Genomic DNA, 22186 nt, shown 5'->3' with positions numbered 1-22186 from the left:
ACATTGACTTTGACAGTATTTATATACATATACATTTATACACATAAATAAAATATTTTGTATTTATTAAATAAAATAAGATAGTTATAAACCTATTTGGATATATAACTAATTAAAATAAAATGCGTATTACTAATATAGGAACCGGATCGTTATTCTCACAAATACAAAATTGAAGAATATTTTATTAATAATACTAAAACATTACGAACGAATGCCCTTGTGTATGCGCATAAAAACAAGTGAAAGCATCGGAAGTTTTTTACGACCCTGGAGTACATTAGTGTGCGTAATAGCTATTGATTTTATTCTACCGATTCGATACAAGTAACGTTGTCAGTGTGCATGTAAATAATAGATTAGAATGCTTTTTGTGAATAATTGGGATAAAACGCACGAAAAAAGTGAGGTCCCCTCTACGTAAATACCGTCGAAGGGGGATTATCACGATGGTATTATCGTAGCTCGTGACACAATTATAATAAAAATCAATGGAAGCTCTTTGTGTTGGTCAGCATTGTCTGCGGCTTCGGGAAATACGACAACCCGTCATTCAGATTCGATTTTATAAATAATTTCCACGGCACCCGAAATACATTTGTCAAAATGGACAATTTATTATTAAGCGGTCATTAAATAAATGATAAAAAGGAAGGGAAACGGTGGAATCGATGGTAATATGTCAATGTAATGTATTGTGGTGTCTTTTTGTTTCGAGTCTAAGTCATTATCATTATGTAGATGGTATTAAGGGCTAAATGGAATAATATTAATATATGTGAAACAGAAATACCATTTTCAAATATTAATTTTCCGATATATGAAGAGCTTTAATAAAAGAATAATATGATATTACCATTAAATATGAAAATAGTAGCTAAAGAAACAAATATAGACATACATATAGATATTCGATAAACAGTTCAAAGCTACTGATGAAGGGAAATATAATATAAGCTCGTTAAGTCAACTCAGAAAATATTTCAAAGTAATTCTACTTTTCATTCACATGCGACTAACATTAGCAGAGACAATTAAGCTATTTAAAATGTTCAAAATCTTCTCTTTATATTACAATTCACCTATGATAGAAAATATGTCTTTAATGACTTCTATTTCCATAAAAACTAAACTTGTGTTGATCAATACAGGCAGATGCTCTCCAAACGCTTGGTACAGTGGTTTTTGGACAATACAGTTTGAGTTTTATAGGCTATTGCCTATATTTAGGATTGTAACTGTGGGTATATGAAAATATAAATATGTCGCAGATTTTTAAAAATATTGTAAAAATGCAAAACCGATACTCTAATTTTTACCCCACTAACAATACAAAAGAAAGGAAGCCTCTGTGTTGCAAGTAATATTTGTTTAAAACTGTAAACAACCATGAATAGTCCATAGTTTATAGCCCAAATAAGTGTAGTTTAACATATCGATGATTACACAGTTTATAAACTAAAATGAGAATAAAAAAACTCTATAGATTAATTATATTATAGATATTCCCGAATAAAGTATTTTGAATGGTTGCTGAAGAAAATGAACACAAAACGCTGATATTAGAGGAAGAGAAACATTAATGTTCATGGAATTTTAACTATTTTGTTTTGTCAAAAAACTTTAGTATGCGACAATTATTTAATTATATATAATTATCTTAATTTATTTTTATTTAGAGTTATTTTTATTTAACTAAAGTAATATTTTAAAATGTTTCTAGTAGCACTTGAGTTCGATATTTAAAGTAATTCAAGAGTTTTACATTAACAGCCAGCTTTATCTGAATGAATCTGCTGTCCAGTCAAATCTTTTAACATCAATCGCAACAAATGATGATAAGAAGGGGAAATGACTGTTGAATGACAGGTTTTTCTTTTTCAGTGCTCATTTAAATGCAAAGTTAAATAATTAGGCAAAAGTCAGGACAAGAAGGCAGTTCACGTGAAACATGTGCTATAATTGTTTTTAATATTCCGAAAATATTTAGTTACCAATTTCTATTGATTTTGTAAATGTTTCCATTATTTTGTTTTCATTTCGTGTCGATTCACCGGTTCTTTGTACTCAATATTAAAACAATTATGATTGGACCAATACTTGATCATTTTAAAATTACAAAATTATTTCAGTGAAATAACAATCATTGTATTTCCAGCATCCCTGTATTATTGAATTATAATACACTGTAATGGAAAATAATCCGCCTATATTCAAAAAACATCCGAAAATTATTCCAGTTTCTAATTTATGAAGTTATTATCTGACCTGATTGATATTTGGTTCTGCCAGAATAATAACTTTTCAATTGGAGTGAATCAATAACAAATTAGCATCAAAACTAGAAGTTTACATTTAGTGATAATATAGAAAATATTTATCAGTAGGCAATAAAAACTTATTTTACGATACTTAATATAGAAAATTCATTGTTTGAGAGAATTTTTTATTAATTGGAACTCTTTTTGCAACATCTTTACCGCCGTCACCTTGACCTGCATCCTATTTATTGCATGGACAATACCTTGAACTGTTTATGAGATACGGTTCTTGAAAAGTATAAGATTCTCTTAGAATATGCAACCCTATACATTCACATTTTAAAAGTCGAAAATGTTAAATTTCCTCTATTTTTATTTGTCGTATATATTATAGTTAGCTATAAAAAGTCCATAGTCATTTATATGTAAAATACTCTGGATGTTTTGGTTGCAATTAAATCAAATTAGAGATATTTGTGAACAACCAAGATAGTGCCTTCAGATTGTATATCACTGACGTTGACTAAATATAAACAAAAGAGCTCTAATGGTAATTCCATTCGAATAGGTTCGTCAATATAGAGAGGAGAATATACCAACTATATAACATTTATTATTCATTATTTTTAGTCATCATTTCATATATCATGATCGTCTGAGGAATCATTGATTAAATGTATCAATACTTTCAATGCGTAAACTATATAATTTCATATTTTCATCTATTCCTTGCAAGTGTTCGATTGTTATAATAACAAAACAAAACGATTGTTTAGATTACTTTGATTTCCTTTAGGTCCTTCAATTAGATTTTGACGTGCTGTATAATGTTTTGTGATATAAAGTGTAAATATAAAGCCTCCTCAGGATTCACTCAAACACACAGAAAAAAATTAATCAAAATTGGTCCAGTGATTAAGATAATTTTAGTAGAATTTAATTTTAGAGATAATTTTAAAGACTGGTAAGATTTATTTGTACATTAGTAAATGCTTTTCTTAACAAAACACTAACTGAATATTCCAGGTAATTAATACGTTAATTGGTGCATGAATAATTAAAACGGGCGTTGCATGGAATATTAACAGTTATAAAACGATTTCATAGAAATTTAATTCCTCATTTGTTGGTGAGTTGAAACGAATGCCATAGAAAATGAACTAAATATGAATTATCTGCAAGGGAGGGATCAAAGAATCAAATAAATAAGCAAGAAACAAGCCCTTAAATCAGCCTGCTGTATATAGTGTTTATGTATTATATATTTTAGTTGAGAAGTAAAGATAAAAGATAAAGATTATATGAATACATAAATGAAGTAACGAAAATATGCAGCAGTTAAATTGAAACTAACTACAAAATTTGCATTGATGGAACATATAGGAGCAATAAAAAACATAAGAATTATTAGCAGTACATTTGTATACATTTTAAAGTATTGCATATATATAAAGGCGTTTACTGCTTAATGCAATAACATTCGTGGCTATATGACATTTTATTCTTTGAACTTTTAACGATCAATTATATTGATTAATTACTGTATAGACCTAAGTTTGGGAAAATCAATAGTTAATTTAATGATTATAAATACATTTCTTTTACATACATTTCTAATTTGTAAAAAATAAATTACCATACTTATGTTTATAACACAAAAGTATCTGAAATATCTGAAGTTGTTACGGTTCTGAAACTAATCTTACTTTGTTATAATGTCCAGTAGCATAGTAATTTATACTAATTAATACTTTATTGATCATTGAAAATTAATGAAAATTAGATTTAATTAAATGCAATTTAAAAAATGTTTAATGAGTAGTTCACATATATTTTAATATTTTTTAATATACATACATATACTATTTTAATTAATGATGTATCAAATACATTTCTGATCTTTTATTGAATTAATCGTTGTTAAATTACTCTTTTTACCCTATTATGAGAGAAGCATTATAAATTTAACATATTGTAATCGAATGTCGACCATAGAGCGATCACTAGTATGAATTAATTAGTTTGAACAACAAATCATAAGAATGATACAATCCATAATCAGCCGAATTAATTAAGACGCTGGCGCCGTCAGCAACGGTTAACGCCATCCCTCCATCAACTCAGCTTGACGCCATCGCACGAAACTAGAGGAGACTTTCTCCTTTCCCACTGAATTATAAATCGGCCTCCTAATAATTCAACGACTGTTTTAAACCAATTTACGTAATTTAGATTTCCTTTTAGTAAATTTTATCTATCTGAAGACGTGTAAATAATAGACGGCATAAACACGCGCCCGAGAGAGAATGTGGGAATTCGAGTTTATTTATTATTTAGCGCAATGACCGAGCAGCAGCAGCGGCACCTGAAGGTTCCTTTGCGCCTCTTATTTCTTAAGGGTGTTTCATTTTGCATATTTCGTGTCGGGGGGATAATTCAGGGGTTTGTTTTAGGCGGCTCGGTTCTTGTTACTGTTTTAATCCAAATTAGATGAATTCTCACGAGTAAACTGTAAACTTTAAGGCTAAATAATATTACAAGAATAAGCGCGGAAAAGCTTCCTCCCGAGAAGTTGGGCGGGACGATGAAAAAAAAACAACAGGAGGAAAAAAAACGCTGATGCTAATCTCCGGACGCTCGAAATGTAGGTCATTGAATGTAAGGATATTAATAAATAAATAATTGGCTTCAGGAGTAGCGTATTTAACTTAAAATCAATAGAACCATATATTTTATTCATTCTAAAATATACACCCTATTCAGGACTATTACTTAATAAATTAGATACACAAAAGTTTTTAAATATTATTTTTATTTTTATGATAGTTCTAACAATTCTTAGAGTTTAAATGTATCGATTTACATTTATGTTTATCTGTAAAGCTACTAAAATATTCTCTAATGCATTGTAGGAAGTATGACTAATTTTTAAATAATAAAATGTGTATATTATGAACTACATTCTTATCTGCTTTTGTATAATAATTGTTATATTTTGGATGTATTTTTAGAATTTATCCACTATGTTATATATGCTATATATCGGTTGGTTACTATTTTATTTATATAATTTGTGTTTGTATCATTTAATTATTATACATATATATTTGTTCTATTTTGTTTTTATTCACTAAGCATAATACAGGTTATCTATGCTTTGTTTCATAATATCTATGTTTTTGGGTGCGATGAATCCGAAAATATCTTCCTCTTTGACCTAGGATGGCACGTTTCATGACAATTTGTGGACACATTTTTGCTTGTTGGTAGAATATAGAAGGTCTCTGAAGCGTCCAACAGTAGTATGATATCATGGAGATGCTTCATTTTCATTGGTATCTGTTCTTAATCTATTTAATGTACTTGTGAAATAGTTCACCTTGCTCTTCACTTACATCACTATTTTTAAACTCATTGGGAAATCCAGCTTAACATAGTTTGGCTTTCATTTTATCATAGAGCCTTTATGATTGGCTAAAAATTTCTTAATGGCCTCCTTCAAAGCAATCTAACCTTCCTTTCAGTCATTTATAAGCCGTCTAATGTTGATACTGTGAGGCAGAACTGTTTTAAGATTTCTTTTTGAAGAATATATGCAAAGATCTCTTTGTTTGCATTTCGTGAGGTTTAATTAGATAAATATATGTTTAAAGCAATCAAAATAAAACAACTATACTGGTTAGTCGGAAGATAATCTCAACTTGATCTGAAATCAAAGAGATTGATTTATAAGACAATTATAAAGCCAATTTAGACCTATGGGGTGTAAATGTGGGATTGCACTAAAAAGTCAAATCAACTAGCTATCCAACGCTGTCAAAACAAGGTTCTTCGATTGATTACCAATACTTATCGCTACGTAACTAACGAAGAACTACAGGATTGACCTGAAGACCAAATAGACTTGAGAAATTATCCAAGATTTCGCCTTGAAACACGAAAGAAGAATACTAAATTATACTAATATGAAAGCAATACAAGTGCTGGACAGCGCGCAGTATGTCAGGCGATTGAAGCGAACCAAACCATACGAACTTATATAAAGGCTATAACTTTAGTGTAAACTACAGCCATAAGTTATTATAATTTTATAATTGAGGAATATATATTGATGTATTTTCTCGTACTCGTCTTGCTCGTGAATTTGTTTTCAGATTTTCTGATATTGGTCCCTATTTGTTGGCGTTGTTTTGATGTGTGGCTCACTCTGGGTGATTTCTTCCCTCAGACGGCCCAATCGTTTACAATACATATTTTAATTTAGAAATTATTCCTAGGTTAGCAGTTATTAAACTTATTGGTCATTAATCCGGGTTTGGCCATAATTTGAATCGGCCCACCGCACCTCAATTATACTATTTTTGCTGAACATTATCGTAAATGATCCACTTTTCATTACCAATCACTATCCATTTCAGAATTAGGTGGATTTTGTTGTTATTCAGTATCGATTCATAGATGGAAATTGGATCCATATGGATTTTTTTGTGTATCATTAAATTTTTTAAGCGGTTTTTAGGATGATGTTTACCTTTTGGGTAATAGAAACAGTGATAGTTCGACTTAGAAATTGAAACTGTGTTTGATTGGCTGGAGAATATTAAAACTATAAACTACAGACAAACATAGTTATGCTTAGTATGATGGAAGATATGTTTTGGGAGTTTTGAAGTATTAAAACTATATACAAAATGCTTTGCTGACTCTTCTGCATCACATAATGTTCACCGCACATTGAACAGTAACAGCTTTGTCTTATTAAGAAGTGGAATTATATATTTTTCTCTCAGTACAAATAATTTCTAAGATGTATAAATAATAGTGATTTTTTGTTAAATCTAATTTCATCCGGATATTTTCCAACATACTATACGAAAATAAATCATGTCTATTTTAAGAAAGATGTAGATATTTGTAGAAAGTATAAAATAGATAAAGACGCTGTTAGTTTTTTTACTATAAAACTATAAAACCCAAGCGGCATCCAGATCTCGGCTGCAAAAACAAAAAGAAAGGTAGCCAGACAGAGAGCAAATTGCTATCCACGAAAGAAAATGAGCGTGCTTAAACATATTAGGCGTGTTTTAAAATTGGTTGAGGAGCTATAAGGCGCATACGGCTCGGAAACGGTATGATAAAGCAGAAGTTGCGGCAGGGAGAAAAGAGGTAGCGATATAACCTCCGACGTCAGTTATCAAACCACGGTAGCAGAAAACTCGGAGCGACTTCATAAAACGGAGCGGCGGGAGACAAAGAGAAACATCAGTCAGAAACAGTCGCCGAAATACGTAAAGTTTAAGTAAATGCCGGGCAATTTACTGTAAGAAATGAACCTTATCCGGGATATTCAATTCTCCTAAGGCAGGCGATTTCTCGGATCCCGTTCGGGATGTGGATTGTTTTATTTTAAATAAAGAATTTGTCGATCTTAAGGGCTTTGCTTTAAAATTTCCTTGGATTCCCTAAATTGTTTTTAAATAGGTTTTATATAGACTCGTTGCTCATTGCGGATTCATCAACTGTTAAACTCGTAAAATATTCATACGGTTTATCATTTATCGAGAATTGAGCGTAAACGTAATTCGGTTTACATGTTTCTTGTTTATGTGAATCTGGATATTGAAATTCCTTATATTAATTTGCCTCTTTGCATTTTTAGAAGTAATCTAGTTAATTAGATTGATTTTTTTCGTTTTTTCTGTACATTTTCCTGGCAAAATTTGTATTTTATATTCAACATTATTCGCTTCAATGGTCGCTACACTGGTTATAGCGACCCTCCAACTCGCCAAATAGGCATCAGTTTCGACGACCACCTCTTCATTCGACAAAAATTTCTTCCTAACGAGCATTCCTTTGAGATCTGAAAACACGAAAAAGTCGCTGTGGGCCAGATCTGGAGAATACGGTGAATGAGGAAGCAAGTCGAAGCCCAATTAATGGATTTTTGCCATGGTTTTCACTGACTTGTGACACGGTGCATTGTGTTGGTGAAGCAGCACTTTCTTTTTCTTCAAATGCGGCCGTTTTTCGGCGATTTCGTCCTTCAAACTGTCCAATAACGCTATATAATAGTCGCTATTGATGGTTCTTCTTTTTCAAGGTAGGCAATGAAAATTGTTCCATGCGCATCCTAAAATACAGACGCCATCACCTTGCCAACTGACGGTTGCGTTTTCTCACGCTTTGGAGAGGATTCATCGGGTGCAGTCCAGTCGGATGACTGTCGATTGGACTTCGGAGTGATATGATGGAGTCATGTTTCATTCATTGTCACATATCGACGCAAAAATTCGTGTTCATTACACTTGATCATCTTGAAACAATGTTCCTGCTTCTGCGAGAATCACCGCTCACTGTTTCGAAGAAAACAAATTCATATAATATAATATTCGAACATTCTGTTTATGTTCGGGGCTTGTCAAATTACTGTTGCCATCTAGGATCTAATATTTATGATATCTTATGAGCAATATTTAATTTGTTAGCAGGGATGCTGAAGTTCAAGAATCATAATCTATAATTATTTTGTATTATTCACTGATGTTTTGTTCCCTACAATCTTCTCTTAATTGTGAATTGATGCTTAGTGCTACAAAATACTGGTACTACAAGAGGGCCATTCCGACGTCATTATTGCAGGACTCTTGACTGGTACTTAATCGATATTACATGAATATTTGGTTCTCAAAGATCGATCATTCTCTATAATTCTCAAAGCAAACTGCTACAACGCCCTTCAACATTGATTTTGAATACTGATTTTGTCATGTGTATTAATTCTCATCAATAATATTTATGAAAAATATGTAATTTTGATAGATAATTAAGTTGTGGTATGTATTAATCATATAAATTAGTTTTAACGGATTTCTTTTCAATAGGAAGCTTTATTCTGAAAAATAATAATTCAATTAAATTCAATATATTTTACTCAAAGCATTATATATCAATAGCCGCTATCCTCAGATAGGTCGCGATTCATATGTCGGAAACAGCAGTAATCAGAAGGAGCAAGGTTTGGAGAATACGCGCGGAGTAGCACATCCAATTTTTATGTTTTCAACTATGTTTTCACTGACGTTGTAGCATATAATCGAGCGTTACCATGGTGAAGAATAAGATTGTGTAGCGACCTTGAGACATATCGAATTTTACATCGTGGAATAACGGTCTACAAAATACTCAGAAATATAATCCCAGATGTTGAACAAGGGCGGGGTGCCAGCAGCGCCAAATAGAACCCGATAACGAATAGCTGGCGGCAACCCCGAGACGTTTATCTGGGATGTTATTGAAGGGTATTGCGATTCATTCAGTGCTCAACCCTCGTTTGGTTTAGACGTGCCACCATCGACTGCCCAAGCCTCGTCTCCAGCTAACACCGCTGCCATCCGTTTTATCATTTGTATTTTTCACATTTTTATATAGCCAATAAATAGCGGTCACATAATGTAAACACCACTGTTTCATTTCGTTTTACCTCCATTCACCGAGCAACATCATTTATCCTAAAATTGTTTTCTTTATCAGCATACCGGTCGTTTTTTGCACAGACCTCGGCTCAAACGCATACATTATAGTGGATAGTGACTTCAAATCCTGGGCTTCAATTTTTTTTGGACGCCTAAAATGCCCCTTGTTTTCTGGGCTATTTTTTGTTCATACTTTGACGAATTGCACCTGATATGATCTATTTACACAGTAACACCATCTGTTGCAAATCCTTTAATATTGATGTATAGGCCTGATAATAAAACTTGGTTAGTTTTCATAAAACCTGTTTAATTAGAATTGAATATATAGAGTCAAATAATCTCTTATTTAACATCGGATATATTAATACTTTTTTGGTTTTATATATGTTATTTCCTAGCTTAAGGGGGTCTATTGTTTTAATATGCATGTATTTTTTTTATCGTGTTAATTCTGATTTACTTTTAATATTGCTTTTCTTGTTATCTTCTTGGAAAATAAAGTTGTAGTTTGTTTGGTTGATGTAAAAAATAGCCCGTCAGCAATAATAAAATTGCAATTAATGCATGGAGATACTTCAGAAATAGTGATCTCTATAGGGACTTGGATGTTGACACCTTTAATCAAACATTACTGTTAAAAAACTTAGCCCGTTTCATGAAGGAACCTTCCCGTGTCAATGTTTAAGCCATCCGGCTTCTTGAAGGTCTAGATGGATAAGAGCACCCAATAGGACCAAGCCTTTTAAGCTGGTGTAGTTTGGTGTTAGAGAAAATCAGAATGCAGTGTTAGTTTACACGTTAATTTAGTGTAAACAAGTTAATGGAACCTCAGAGATTTTAATATGGAGATCTTTTGTTATTTTTTAGTAATTTCGTTGAAGTTTTAGTAATGTCACTAAGATATTATTTAATGATAAAAAAATGATTGAGTTAAATAGTTAAATAAAGTTATGTCTTATGTTATAAATTAATAGAAATTTTAACAATATATATCACATATTTTATTCATTTAATTGCTTTTGATATTTATTTGTTACCTAAAGATCATGTTGCTTTTATCTATATAATATAATTAATAATAAAATATAAAGTATACAATCAATAATATAAAAGGACCTATAAAAATGTCTTCATATATGTGGAATGATATATATCATAAAAACAGAATCAATATCAAATTTATTAAGGTTGCGTGAGGGTGCGTCACATATAGCCTGACAACTTTTCTATACTTGTAACGTCCTAATCAATTATTAATACTAAGCGCCAACCGAAAGTAAATTAGAAAGATGATCAAATATTCAAAGTGTGACGAATAAGTGATTCGGGGCGGATGTTTTTCTCATTATTTTAAAATGAGAAGAAAATACTCCGCGACTGGGGCGGTCATAAAACTTTCATAGATTCGGTGGAGGAGGTGATGCGAGTGCCAAAAGTTTTTATAAGTTGAGAAAAGTATATAATATGTGAAGTGTGTTGTTCTTTCTTGACGAAAGTTTTGAGGAGGTATGAAATTTTGACGATAGAAACGATAAGGACGGGAAAAAATGAGACGGCGCTATATTGACGTCGACTGATAGGACACGATGGTTCGGTGAGATCAATCACCCCGAGAATATTTTAGGCGTGATTGAAGGATGCCGTCCTTATTTGAAATTCGCTCAGTTTCGCTATCACAGTGTACCTAAATTTTAATTAACTGAATTAAAAGTAATTTATACATATGAAATGAATTGCGGTTCGTTAGTCTCATTAAAACTTGAGAACAGCTCGACCGATTTGGGTAATTTTGATTTTAAAATAGATGTGGAATACCAGCAAAGGTTTATATGGTTAGTAAATATGGAATAATTGTGAGGAAAATAGTAAAAAAAATAGTTTTCCCGTACAAAATATATTTTTCACTCTCATCAAGCTACCATCACAGGATCAACATTTTTGTTGATTATCTAATATGTATGATATGTTGAGATAGATATGTTGAGTACTGAGGAAAACTATCGGCCACTATAATCAAACCGCGATTAAAATATATGATATATTAAATATTGAAGATAACATCTCGGTACTGAGCTTTTAAAAATTTGTAGATATATTTCACATTTGTTATTATTTAATCACATGTTTAGTTTGTTGTTTAGCAATTTGGACCGGAGACTATTCAGCCGATGCGTAAATTATAACACATGGGCTATATTTATTGCATTTGCCTCTTTTTCAGTTAGTATTAGCATTCAAAATAAAGCTGTTAAAATATCATGATATTCTACTCATAAGTTTGTGAGTTATTGTGTTATGAATAATAGTATTTTTCCTATTTTCAAAACAACGGATCAAAAATAATTCCGTGTTTTAATTTTACACTGCTTCTTGATGGGAAAAAATACAGTTCGAGCGAATAAATGGGTTGAAAAGTGTTATAAGTACTGCGCTCCATTAGAAACAACAATAAAACGTCGGTTTCTCGACTTCATACATCGTAGAGACCCCGATGATGCAGAACGTAGAGGATCGAAATGCGAAAAGATATCAAAAGAACGTGTTGGTTTTATATTTCATGAGCATGTGGCTATGAGAAAGCTCTGTTAAAAGTGGGTGCCTGTCTTGGTGCTCACTGTTAACCAAAAGCAAGAACGTATTGTTGATTTTGAACAGTGTTTAGTCATATTTAAACGCAATAAACCGGAAGATTTTGCGTCGATATGTATCAATGGATGAAACATAGATCCATCACTTCTCTTCGGAATCAAAATGATCGTCATCTAAGTGGACAGCAACTGGTGAACTTCCAAAAGACTGGGTCCAAAAGATCCGATAGCAAAACATTCGGCTGAAAAGGTTATGGTCACGGCAATTTGGGATTTACGTGGTGTAATATTCATCGACTATCTTTGGAAGGGAAACACCACCAACAGTGTGTAGCGTCAATTAAACTATCATTATCAACATAGCGTTATTGGAAAGTTTGAAGACCGAAATTGCAAAGGAAGGCAGCATATGGTAAAGAAAAAAAGTCTTTCATTAAAACAACGCACAGTGTCACAAGTCAAACAATGAAAACAATCAAATAATGGCAAAAATACATGCATTGATCTTTGAATTGCTCCCATATCCACCGTATTCTCCAGATTTGACTTCCAGCGACTACTGGCTGTTCGTAGAGTTCAAAATAATACTCACCAGTAAGAAATTTCGCTCGAGTGAAGAGGTTACCGCTGAAACTGAGGCCAATTATGAAGCAAAAGATAAATCGTTCTACAAAAGTGGTATTGGCCAATTTAGAACAAAAAAAGAAAATATGTTTTCTTTGTTACGACCGGGACTTTTCAGTCCATGTCATCAATACAAACCAAAAGTTTTCTCTAATTCTAAATAACAATTATAGTATTTATCTATAGGAGGTTCTGTCGGCCTAGGTCTGTTAAATTGACTTAATAAAATTTCAAAGATTCCTTCATACACAGGCACGTATAAAAAAAAGCAATGAAAAAAGTACACGTGAAATTATTGTTTTATTTAGATGTCGGAGGAAGTTAAAGCTGCGCTACTGCTGACGGTCTTTTTAATTCTGCCGCTTGAATGAACGTCTAAAGATGAAAAACCTAGACTTTAATTCGTCGAGAGTTTGCAAGAAAAACAGCTGCTACTTGTGGCACATACGCTTTATGTGTGCGCCAGGCCCTTTTTATTGCTTTTGACTTTATTAAGTGAGGGTTTTTTTTGCTCTAATTAACTCTTTTAGGACTTTTGGACGATGTCGCTTTCTTTTTGTCTCTCTTTCTCTCACGTTCTTTTCTAGATATAATTGTTTTTTCAACATATGTATGTGTTTGCTTTAGATGGAATTTTGATAAGTATATTTACGTGTAAATATTATACTATGTATATATATATATATATATATATATATATATATATATATATATATATATATATATATATATATATATATATATATGTATACTTTTACTCTCAACAAATTCTGGCTACATCTTAGCAATAAAACAAAATTTAAATCATTACTAATATATACTATATTTAAACTGAATGTCTAATTATTACCAGTTACTATAGGTTTTGCTACTATTCTTGATGGACAAACTTCATTAATGACTACTTCCAAAACGACAAGATTCATTTTCTTCTCTGTTCTTGTTATCATTAATTTTTGGTATATGTTGATACCTATTCCAGGTCGTTGAGAATGATATGTTATAAATTTGGCAGCTAAAATTTCTACTACCAATAAGACTGATGCTGTATGGATTTTACAACTTTTAAAAATTTAACTTTACATTCTGCAATTCCAATGTATGTTACACCGCCAAGAATAACACAACAAATTAATTGTTATTAGTATAGAATTATTAATGTAACACAAAATCTAAATACTCTAGATTTGTTTGTTGTTTTGATCTCGGCCATACCGATCGACTCGAAAAGAATGGACCGCCGTTAGAAAAGGAAGACAATATAGTTTCATATAGTTTATTCTTTTCTATGATTTATTCTATGCAGGAATAATGTATCCTCTTCTAAAGTGAGATATTTGAACTGACTGTTATAAATAAAAGCTTATTAGTAATTTTTATGTTGTTTTTTTGTCATCAGCGGAAGTATGTTTGGTAAAAAATAAATTATTTTAAGCCCGAAACATTTTTATTGTTAAGTAATTGTGTCTTTATTATTTATAAATGTATTGGAACTGTAACTACTAAAAGTAAACTATATAAATGGACGTATAGAAGAAGCACATCCAAAGTGCAAAAACTGATTTAAAATATATACTAAGAAAAACTTTTTCTCCTGGCGCGAACTCATTTTATGCCTTTAACTTTACACTTAGATAAATATATTCCCCCAATGGTGATTGACAAGAGCTTATCAAAAAGATAGGGTAGTTTTTGGGTATCAGAGGGGTGCTCACCAGTACGTAAAAATGAACTTCTCGAAGAATAATATATATGCGTAAAGAGATTGGAATTGTGAGTGACTTTCTGACAGTTACTTCACAAGATAGAATCTAAATAATGGGAAGGTACGGACTGGATCCTGTTAAATAAAAATTGCTTTTTTACATTTTCGAATAAAATCTAATCAGACCGAAGATTGAAATGTGCAAATTTACGTTCGAATTTCGTGATACACCTTAATGTACTATTTTAGAGAATATCTAAATTTAAGAATAATTCTTTTTATTCATAAAATTCATAGCAACGTATCGTTTTTATTTGTATGAACTGTTTTACCTGAATTTCAGGCAAATACAATCTTTAATCATTTCAATAAATAATGTTGATTATTTTTTAATTATATATTCTTGGTTATTTCATTTTTTTTCTAAACTAAGCCTATTATTATGTTCTTTATAAATTTTTTAAAGAACTGTAGGTTAAAAAATTTTTGTTATGTTTTGGCATTTTTCAAGAAAATCCGATAACTTACGTAAGTAATGTTAATTTTAAAGTAGTTATATAAACACTGTTGTTTTTCTATTAATTACGTCATACATTAGATATGGTTAATACAATGTTAGAGATCATCCCAGAAGATATTCAGCATTACCCAGCCTGGTCAGTGGCATGACCGGGACCATTTTCTATGTGAGATTTTGCATTTTTGCCTGTTCGACACTCACAAACATAAACTCACGACCACTTCTCTGCAGGATTCGAACCTGCGACTGCTGCGACAGTATGAGAACCATTCACGGAGGTTTTTTTCTGTTGTTTATACATTCCATCCGATCATTAATCATCAAGATCTACTTGCAGATGTGTGGTCACAAATGAAGAAGCGACAGCTGAAAATTGATTTCCATTGCCCTTGGCACATTGGAAAATTAAATTAGACGATTTTTATCACCATTTATAGAAATTAATATATATTTAAGAGATGAAACCTACTCTGCTGCTGTCACAGAATTTAAGCTTGCCATTTAAACACATTTGTGATCATAATTTAGCTGAGCTTACCTATTCTTTTTAAAGTTTTAATTGAAAATAAAATCGACTGATTGCGAATTTGTCGATAATTGTTAGCACACATCTGGGACAAAAGGCAAAGTAAAAAGCTGTAGATTAACGAAAGCTATAGAAGGCAAATTAAAGATGAATTATCTGCAATGGAGAGATTTTAGAATATTATATAAAATAATAGGTTGAAATATATAAATTTACAGGAAAAAAAAGTGAGCTACTGTTTTAAAGATTAAATAGTGGAATATATAAGTAAAGATATTATTGTTTTATTAAATTAGCCTGGCTTTTTATCAACTTTTTTGTATTTTAATATATATTTTAGGTGAAAAATATACATAAAAGATAAAACTTATATTAATACATAAATGAAGTAATGAAAATATATAAATAAAATGAAACAAACTACATAATTTGCCCCCAAGGGAGAAATAGTAGAAATTATATATTATTAACAGTAATCTGCAAAATATTTTAAATTACTTATAAATATTACGACTGCCGGCTTGGTGAAGCAGTGGTAAAGGCGATGGGACGGTCGTCCTACTGTTGCGATAGTTGTATAGTACTGTTGCGCGGGTTCGAATCCTGCTGGTGCAAGCTTGTAAATTTATGTTTGTAATTGTTTAATATTTGTGTTCTAGCAAGAGTGTAAAATCCGACAAGGAAAATGATCCCAGTCACTCCAGTAACCAGGCCGGGTAAGATCGGATGTCTTCTGGGATGATTTCTAAAGCTGGTCACTAGCCAGTCGGTAGGCTTAATGCTGAGGACCGTGGTTTGGAGCCCACGTTAAACTTTAGGTCCAGTCCAGATAAAGCCATAGTTGATAATATTATATTATATATATATATATATATATATATATATATATATATATATATATATATATATATATATATATTACAATTTTTAACGATGAATGCAATAAAATATTTAATTATAGGACTATAACTGAATATTTTATCAATTATTTTATTTATTTACTCTATAAACCTAAGTTTTGAGAATTCATTAGTTTATTTAATGATTATAAATAATTTACTTTAATACAAGTTCTCTATTGTAAAATGTAAAATGCCTAATTGTTTTTTTGTTGTTTCAATTAATATGCTAATATGTATTACTTGATTTAATAATTTAGTATGTTTCTGTTTATAAGGAAAATGTTAATATAAAAGAAAAAGTTAGTGAGTGTTAATTTTTAAGATAGTTTGCATATATTTTAATTTACACACATATGTTACAGTACTTTATTTATTCTATTGTGAGAGAAACATGATTAATTTCATGAATTGTGATCGAATTTCTATTTATTGATCTATTTGTGAAAAAAATATTTATTGGTCGGACAAATCTAGGATTTATAAAAATTAATATTTAAAAAGTACCTTATTTTAATTTTGGTGCCATATATACAATGGTTTTATAATGAATATTCAGTTATAATAGACATAAAATCTATGACATAAACGATAAAGAGTACGGCCTAGATGAGACAATGTGTCGGTTTGTTATATCAGACGATTAAACGAACTTCAAGTGCACAGGCGCGTTTACGATCAGGCAAGCAATTTTCGAAGACAATCAGTGAATGCACAGGTATTTACATTAATCAATGCGAGCCGAGTCGGAACACATAAGTGTCTCTGGCGTGTGTATTCTGGCGCGCCACTTCTGTTATAATTCACGCATCCCTTCGTTTTACGTTTCAGACGGAAGCACGCCGAACGGTTCGCGATCCAAACAACGCATTCAATTGCTCGCTGGCTTGACACCTTCATCGTGTTACACCGGATTCGGTGACTTCGATCGGATTAATCGATATATGACGAACGGAAAACTGAAAACAATAACCTCTAACATCAAGCGTAGAAATTTAATATTTACGACGATTCTGCGCAAATATGTGTATATAACAGGTCAATTGAAAAGTCCCCGGCCTACCGTAGTAAAACAAATATTTTTGACAAAATTAGTTTATTTTATTCAACATTATTCCCTTCAAGGGTGATGCACTGATTATAGCGACCCTCCAATTTTTCAATACCATTTTTGTAGTACGAATTGTCCTTTGCTTCAAAATTGGCATCAGTTTCGGCGATCGCCTTTTCACTCGATGAAATTTTTTTGCAGGCGAGCATTCTTTTGAGATCTGAGAACAGGAAATAGCCGCTGGGCGCCAGATCTGAGGAGGATGAGGAAGCAATTCGAAGCTCAAATCATGGATTTTTGCCATCTTTTTCACTGACTTGTGATACTGGGCATTGTCTTGGTGAAGCAGCACTTTCTTTTTCTTCAAATGCGCCCATTTTTCGGCGATTTCGTCTTTCAAACGGTCCAATAACGCTATTTAATAGTCACTGTTGATGGTTCTTGATATATATATATTTATTCATAAGGTTTTGGACACGTCTACACTGATGTCTGAAAATTTATTGCCTGGACTAGAGGGAGTTTTCACGAAATATTGTTGTTTTCTCTGTTTGTGGGACCGTAGAGACACCAAAACACTACTATAAAATTAAATATTGGCCAAAAAGGACGGACTTTGTTTGTGATAAGAAAAAAACGTTAAATACGAACTTCTTCCTATTCGACAAGAAAATGTTATTCTTCCACCTTTGCATATAAGACATGGTTTAAGAAAAATTTTGTCAAGGCCATGTATAAAAGCTGTTTTCTTTGAATTAATTGATGCTAAATTAAAAGATTGTGGGCTTACAAATAAGAAAAATAAAATGAAAATTTTACGGCTAAAGGGTTAGCGGCTTGGTTACCGCTAAAGAAAGTAATTCAGGGGTTTTTAGGCTATCTTAAAGATGAAAATCGCGAGTTTTTAGTGAAAGATTTGTTACACAACTTTAAAACGTTCCCATTTCGATTTCCCACCCTAATCTACGAATGGTGAGTGACGAACAAGGCGAAGGCCTTCACTAGGACATAAAATAGATAGAAAAAACATCATAAAATATGGTTTAAAATTTTTATACCGTCTTTATTTATTGATTTTATTTTAATTTATCATAACTTAAAAAATACAATGGTCCACCTTATTTACGTACGTATTTAGAAGATATAATTTGACATAAAAAGCCAATTTATTTAATGTTACAGAACAGATTTTGACAGAAATAAGATAACAAAATTTTAAAATTCCCCATATTGAGCACCAATCAAACACCAATCAGAAACGTAACGAAACGTTGACTTTCTTTATAGTTTCCTAACCATCATTCCGCATCGTAATGTTTAAAATTTTCGCGAACTTGGATTTATATAGAAACTTTTATAGAAACAAAGGGAGTGAGTATTCGAGACACATGAACTATGAGATGTGGTAGAATATTGAAGAACATTAAGTAAAAATGTTAACAGTATAGAACTTGGCAAGAAAATTAATATATGCAGATAATAGCTCTAAAAACTACCCAATAATAGTACTATCGCTAATCAAAATTTTACCAAATTAAAATTTTTCAGTGGATTTGCCATCGATACTACATTCATATGTTTTAGCAATTGTACGATACTTGATCTCAATAATATCAATAATACTATTCTCACAGTTCCCAATTGGTGATCATGCTATCAGTAGCTGCTGATTAAACTGTGAGCCGATACTTCATTCAGCCGTATCACGTACGTCATCGTCTCCAATACTCTACCATATTTCATGGTTATTATATCTGGATCAACTCCATTATCATTGTCGTAACAGTTCTATTATTCCCTTTAAAAATGTTACTAACGTTACGTAACATTAAATGACGACTATAAAAAGTAACGTTTTTTTTTGATATAATTTTTCTATCCTATATTATTACTATAAATCAATTTAGCGAAGAAAAGTTTTGAGAAGTTTATTAAAAAAATAGTTTATCAGTATCGTTTCCACCTAATGAAATCAGCTTAAATTACATTAAACTGTTTATTATGAACGATATGATTTTTCAGAGTAATTTTACTGAAAGTTTCTTATATCAATGTAATAATATAACGGTACCACAGGGTTATACAGTAGAAATGTATGATTTGGATATATAATCTACAATATTATAGATAAAATAATGAATATATAAAATTAACATTTTATGAATGATATACAGAGTTATACATATCATTGGTAATTATGGTAAAAATTATTAATATTCATTAATTTATTTGTTTTATTCTGTAATTGCAAAATTGTCATGCTGCTTTATATTGTTATTTTATATAAAAATAATTTTGTGAAATTACTAAAATAAACTTATACATTTCTAATATAAAAATATTTGCTACACCGTTTGTAATTTGCATTATATTTTGTGGAGTCGAATTAAACATTGATCTTAATAAATTGTGTTTTATTATAATATTTTCATAACAAAGCTTTATCAAGGCAAGAACTACTATATACAAAGTTGTTTTAAATACGCTAATATTATCATAAAATATTAATTAGTTTTGTTCAAGATCTGCATGCAATCAGTCATATTTAGAATTCAAATCTATAGTCCGAAACCAAACTAAAAGGAAAATAAAAATAGATATAAAAACAAAACAAAGCATATAACAAGAGACACAGAATAAAACGAGTATCTTCTGATCGGATAGAAGTAGCAAAAAAACTAAAAAAATAAGAGAGAAAAAGTCAAATACTGGTCAAGAACGAACCAAAAAACAAAACCAAACCTTCAAAGTATCTACTGGATAAACCAAAACAGGACTGACACTACTGCAAAAAACGGATCCAAGTGTTGAATGAAATTGAAAAAGGAAAAACTTGTAAACTTGAAAAAATCTTGGTGAAATATTCTCTAACTACGTCGATGCTTACCGGTACCATCCCCGTTATTATAAAATCGGTTAAACGAGCCTGTTTTTGAGCTTTTTTCTTTGTCAAAATCTGCAAAACAAATTTTTCGTGTTGATAACTCTGGTCTGACTCAATAACTGCATTAGTAATTAGTTTAGATCTTTTCTCTTATTCGGTAGTTGGCTCTATTAATTGCGGTCTATTGTTTTTATTGTGGCTTGTGGTATGTAGACTTTCAGAACTATGGTTGTTGCTCTATTGTTAGAATAAACTTTCGAGATGTCGGTCATTGATCAGGTGAGATTGTTCATGGATATTTTACTGTATATACCGACATCAGATGTTTTTATTTACCAATAAACACTTGTTGGTTATAGAGAAACAAATTCTAATATCACTATATCACATCAAGTCAACACTTACCACCGCGGTTTTCACTATCCGCTGGTTTAACTTGTATGGGGCGGTTCATCTGGAACAAAAGATTAAAATTAGTAACTTATAACAAATACTGGAATATATAAAAACTCTCGACAACTTATAGAATGGCTAGCTGACATCGTTGTCATTTTGTACGCAACCTCACATAGATGGCCCATATAGAAAAATAACGTAACTGAACAATAACTAACCCATAACAATAACTTAAATATTAGAAGTTTAAGATAGGGAATAATTCGAATTTAATAATGTGCAACAAGACGTAGATTAATTGATATTTACAAATAGGTAGACTAGGAGCGAAATAAGTGGATCTGTCAAAAAAGTAACAGATATGACAATATTGGTCGTATCATTTATATATTATTTATATATTCAATGTATTTTGTTATCCTTATATGCTTTGAAAATATATATTTAAATGTTGATATAGAATAAGCGCCTCTCAAAAAGTCATCTAGAAATCCAGCCACACGAGCATTAAAAATTATGAAATGTTTGACATGTTTTAAGCGTAAACTAGTTGAAGATACATATATTAATGGTTTGCAAATAAATTAACATCTTTCAGGGCTAATCTCTTTTATTTCAATATAATAAGTTGTTTATCATAATTACCCTAATTGTCAAGAAAGGTTTTTTTGCAATTTTTGGTTACAGGTATATGTTATATTTTTCAGACTTGAGCACATATCCTGCCTGTATAAATCTGCAAAATATTTCTTGACTTCCTTTTTATGGCTTAAAATAGAAACTTCAATATTCAATTAATACAAAATGACAGGAAAATACGTTTATAAATACAAACACGAAACTGACTTTCTGATTTATTTTGCATTATAATTTATTATACAATAAAACGGCAAATGGGTGATTTATTAAACAATAAATAATTGCTCGACCTGAGTCAATAAAGATTTGCAGCAGTATTATTTATCGTATTTGTATTCGTTTTGTTTTAAATGGCCTTCGATATTTTCGATTTTGTTTCAAAACTGAACGGGTTATGTGTTTACATTTTAAAAATACAATTTTCATTAATTATCGAGCGATGATGTATAGACAGGATTGAATTCGGTAATTAATCTAAATAATCGTTTTATTCAGGTTTCGGTTATACTCTGTAATCGGCGATTATTTTCCGAAGATAATTAATTGTTCGTTGATGCTTCGACTTCAATAAATGTCAGAAGCTGATGGAGTACAAGGCATTATCTGAGGAAAGTG

The 22186-nt window shown here is 31.1% G+C and overlaps 1 protein-coding gene across 5 annotated transcripts in view; it reads right to left on the bottom strand.

Annotated features, from left to right (window-relative positions):
* The window catches only part of bru3 (CUGBP Elav-like family member bruno 3), a 251690-nt gene that overhangs the window by 177614 nt on the left and 51890 nt on the right, over positions 1 to 22186 (bottom strand). For all 5 annotated transcript variants that reach the window (XM_076396743.1, XM_076396742.1, XM_076396741.1 and 2 more), the window contains exon 2: positions 20942 to 20990. In XM_076396743.1, the coding sequence (XP_076252858.1) occupies positions 20942 to 20990 (49 nt within the window). The remainder of the gene's footprint in view (positions 1 to 20941; positions 20991 to 22186) is intronic.

The sequence above is a fragment of the Rhynchophorus ferrugineus genome, unplaced genomic scaffold, assembly GCF_030347505.1.
Source record: "Rhynchophorus ferrugineus isolate W39M unplaced genomic scaffold, kcgeb_rfMv2 rfM2, whole genome shotgun sequence".
Taxonomy (NCBI): domain Eukaryota; kingdom Metazoa; phylum Arthropoda; class Insecta; order Coleoptera; family Curculionidae; genus Rhynchophorus; species Rhynchophorus ferrugineus.
This window is presented reverse-complemented; position numbering and strand designations above follow the sequence as displayed.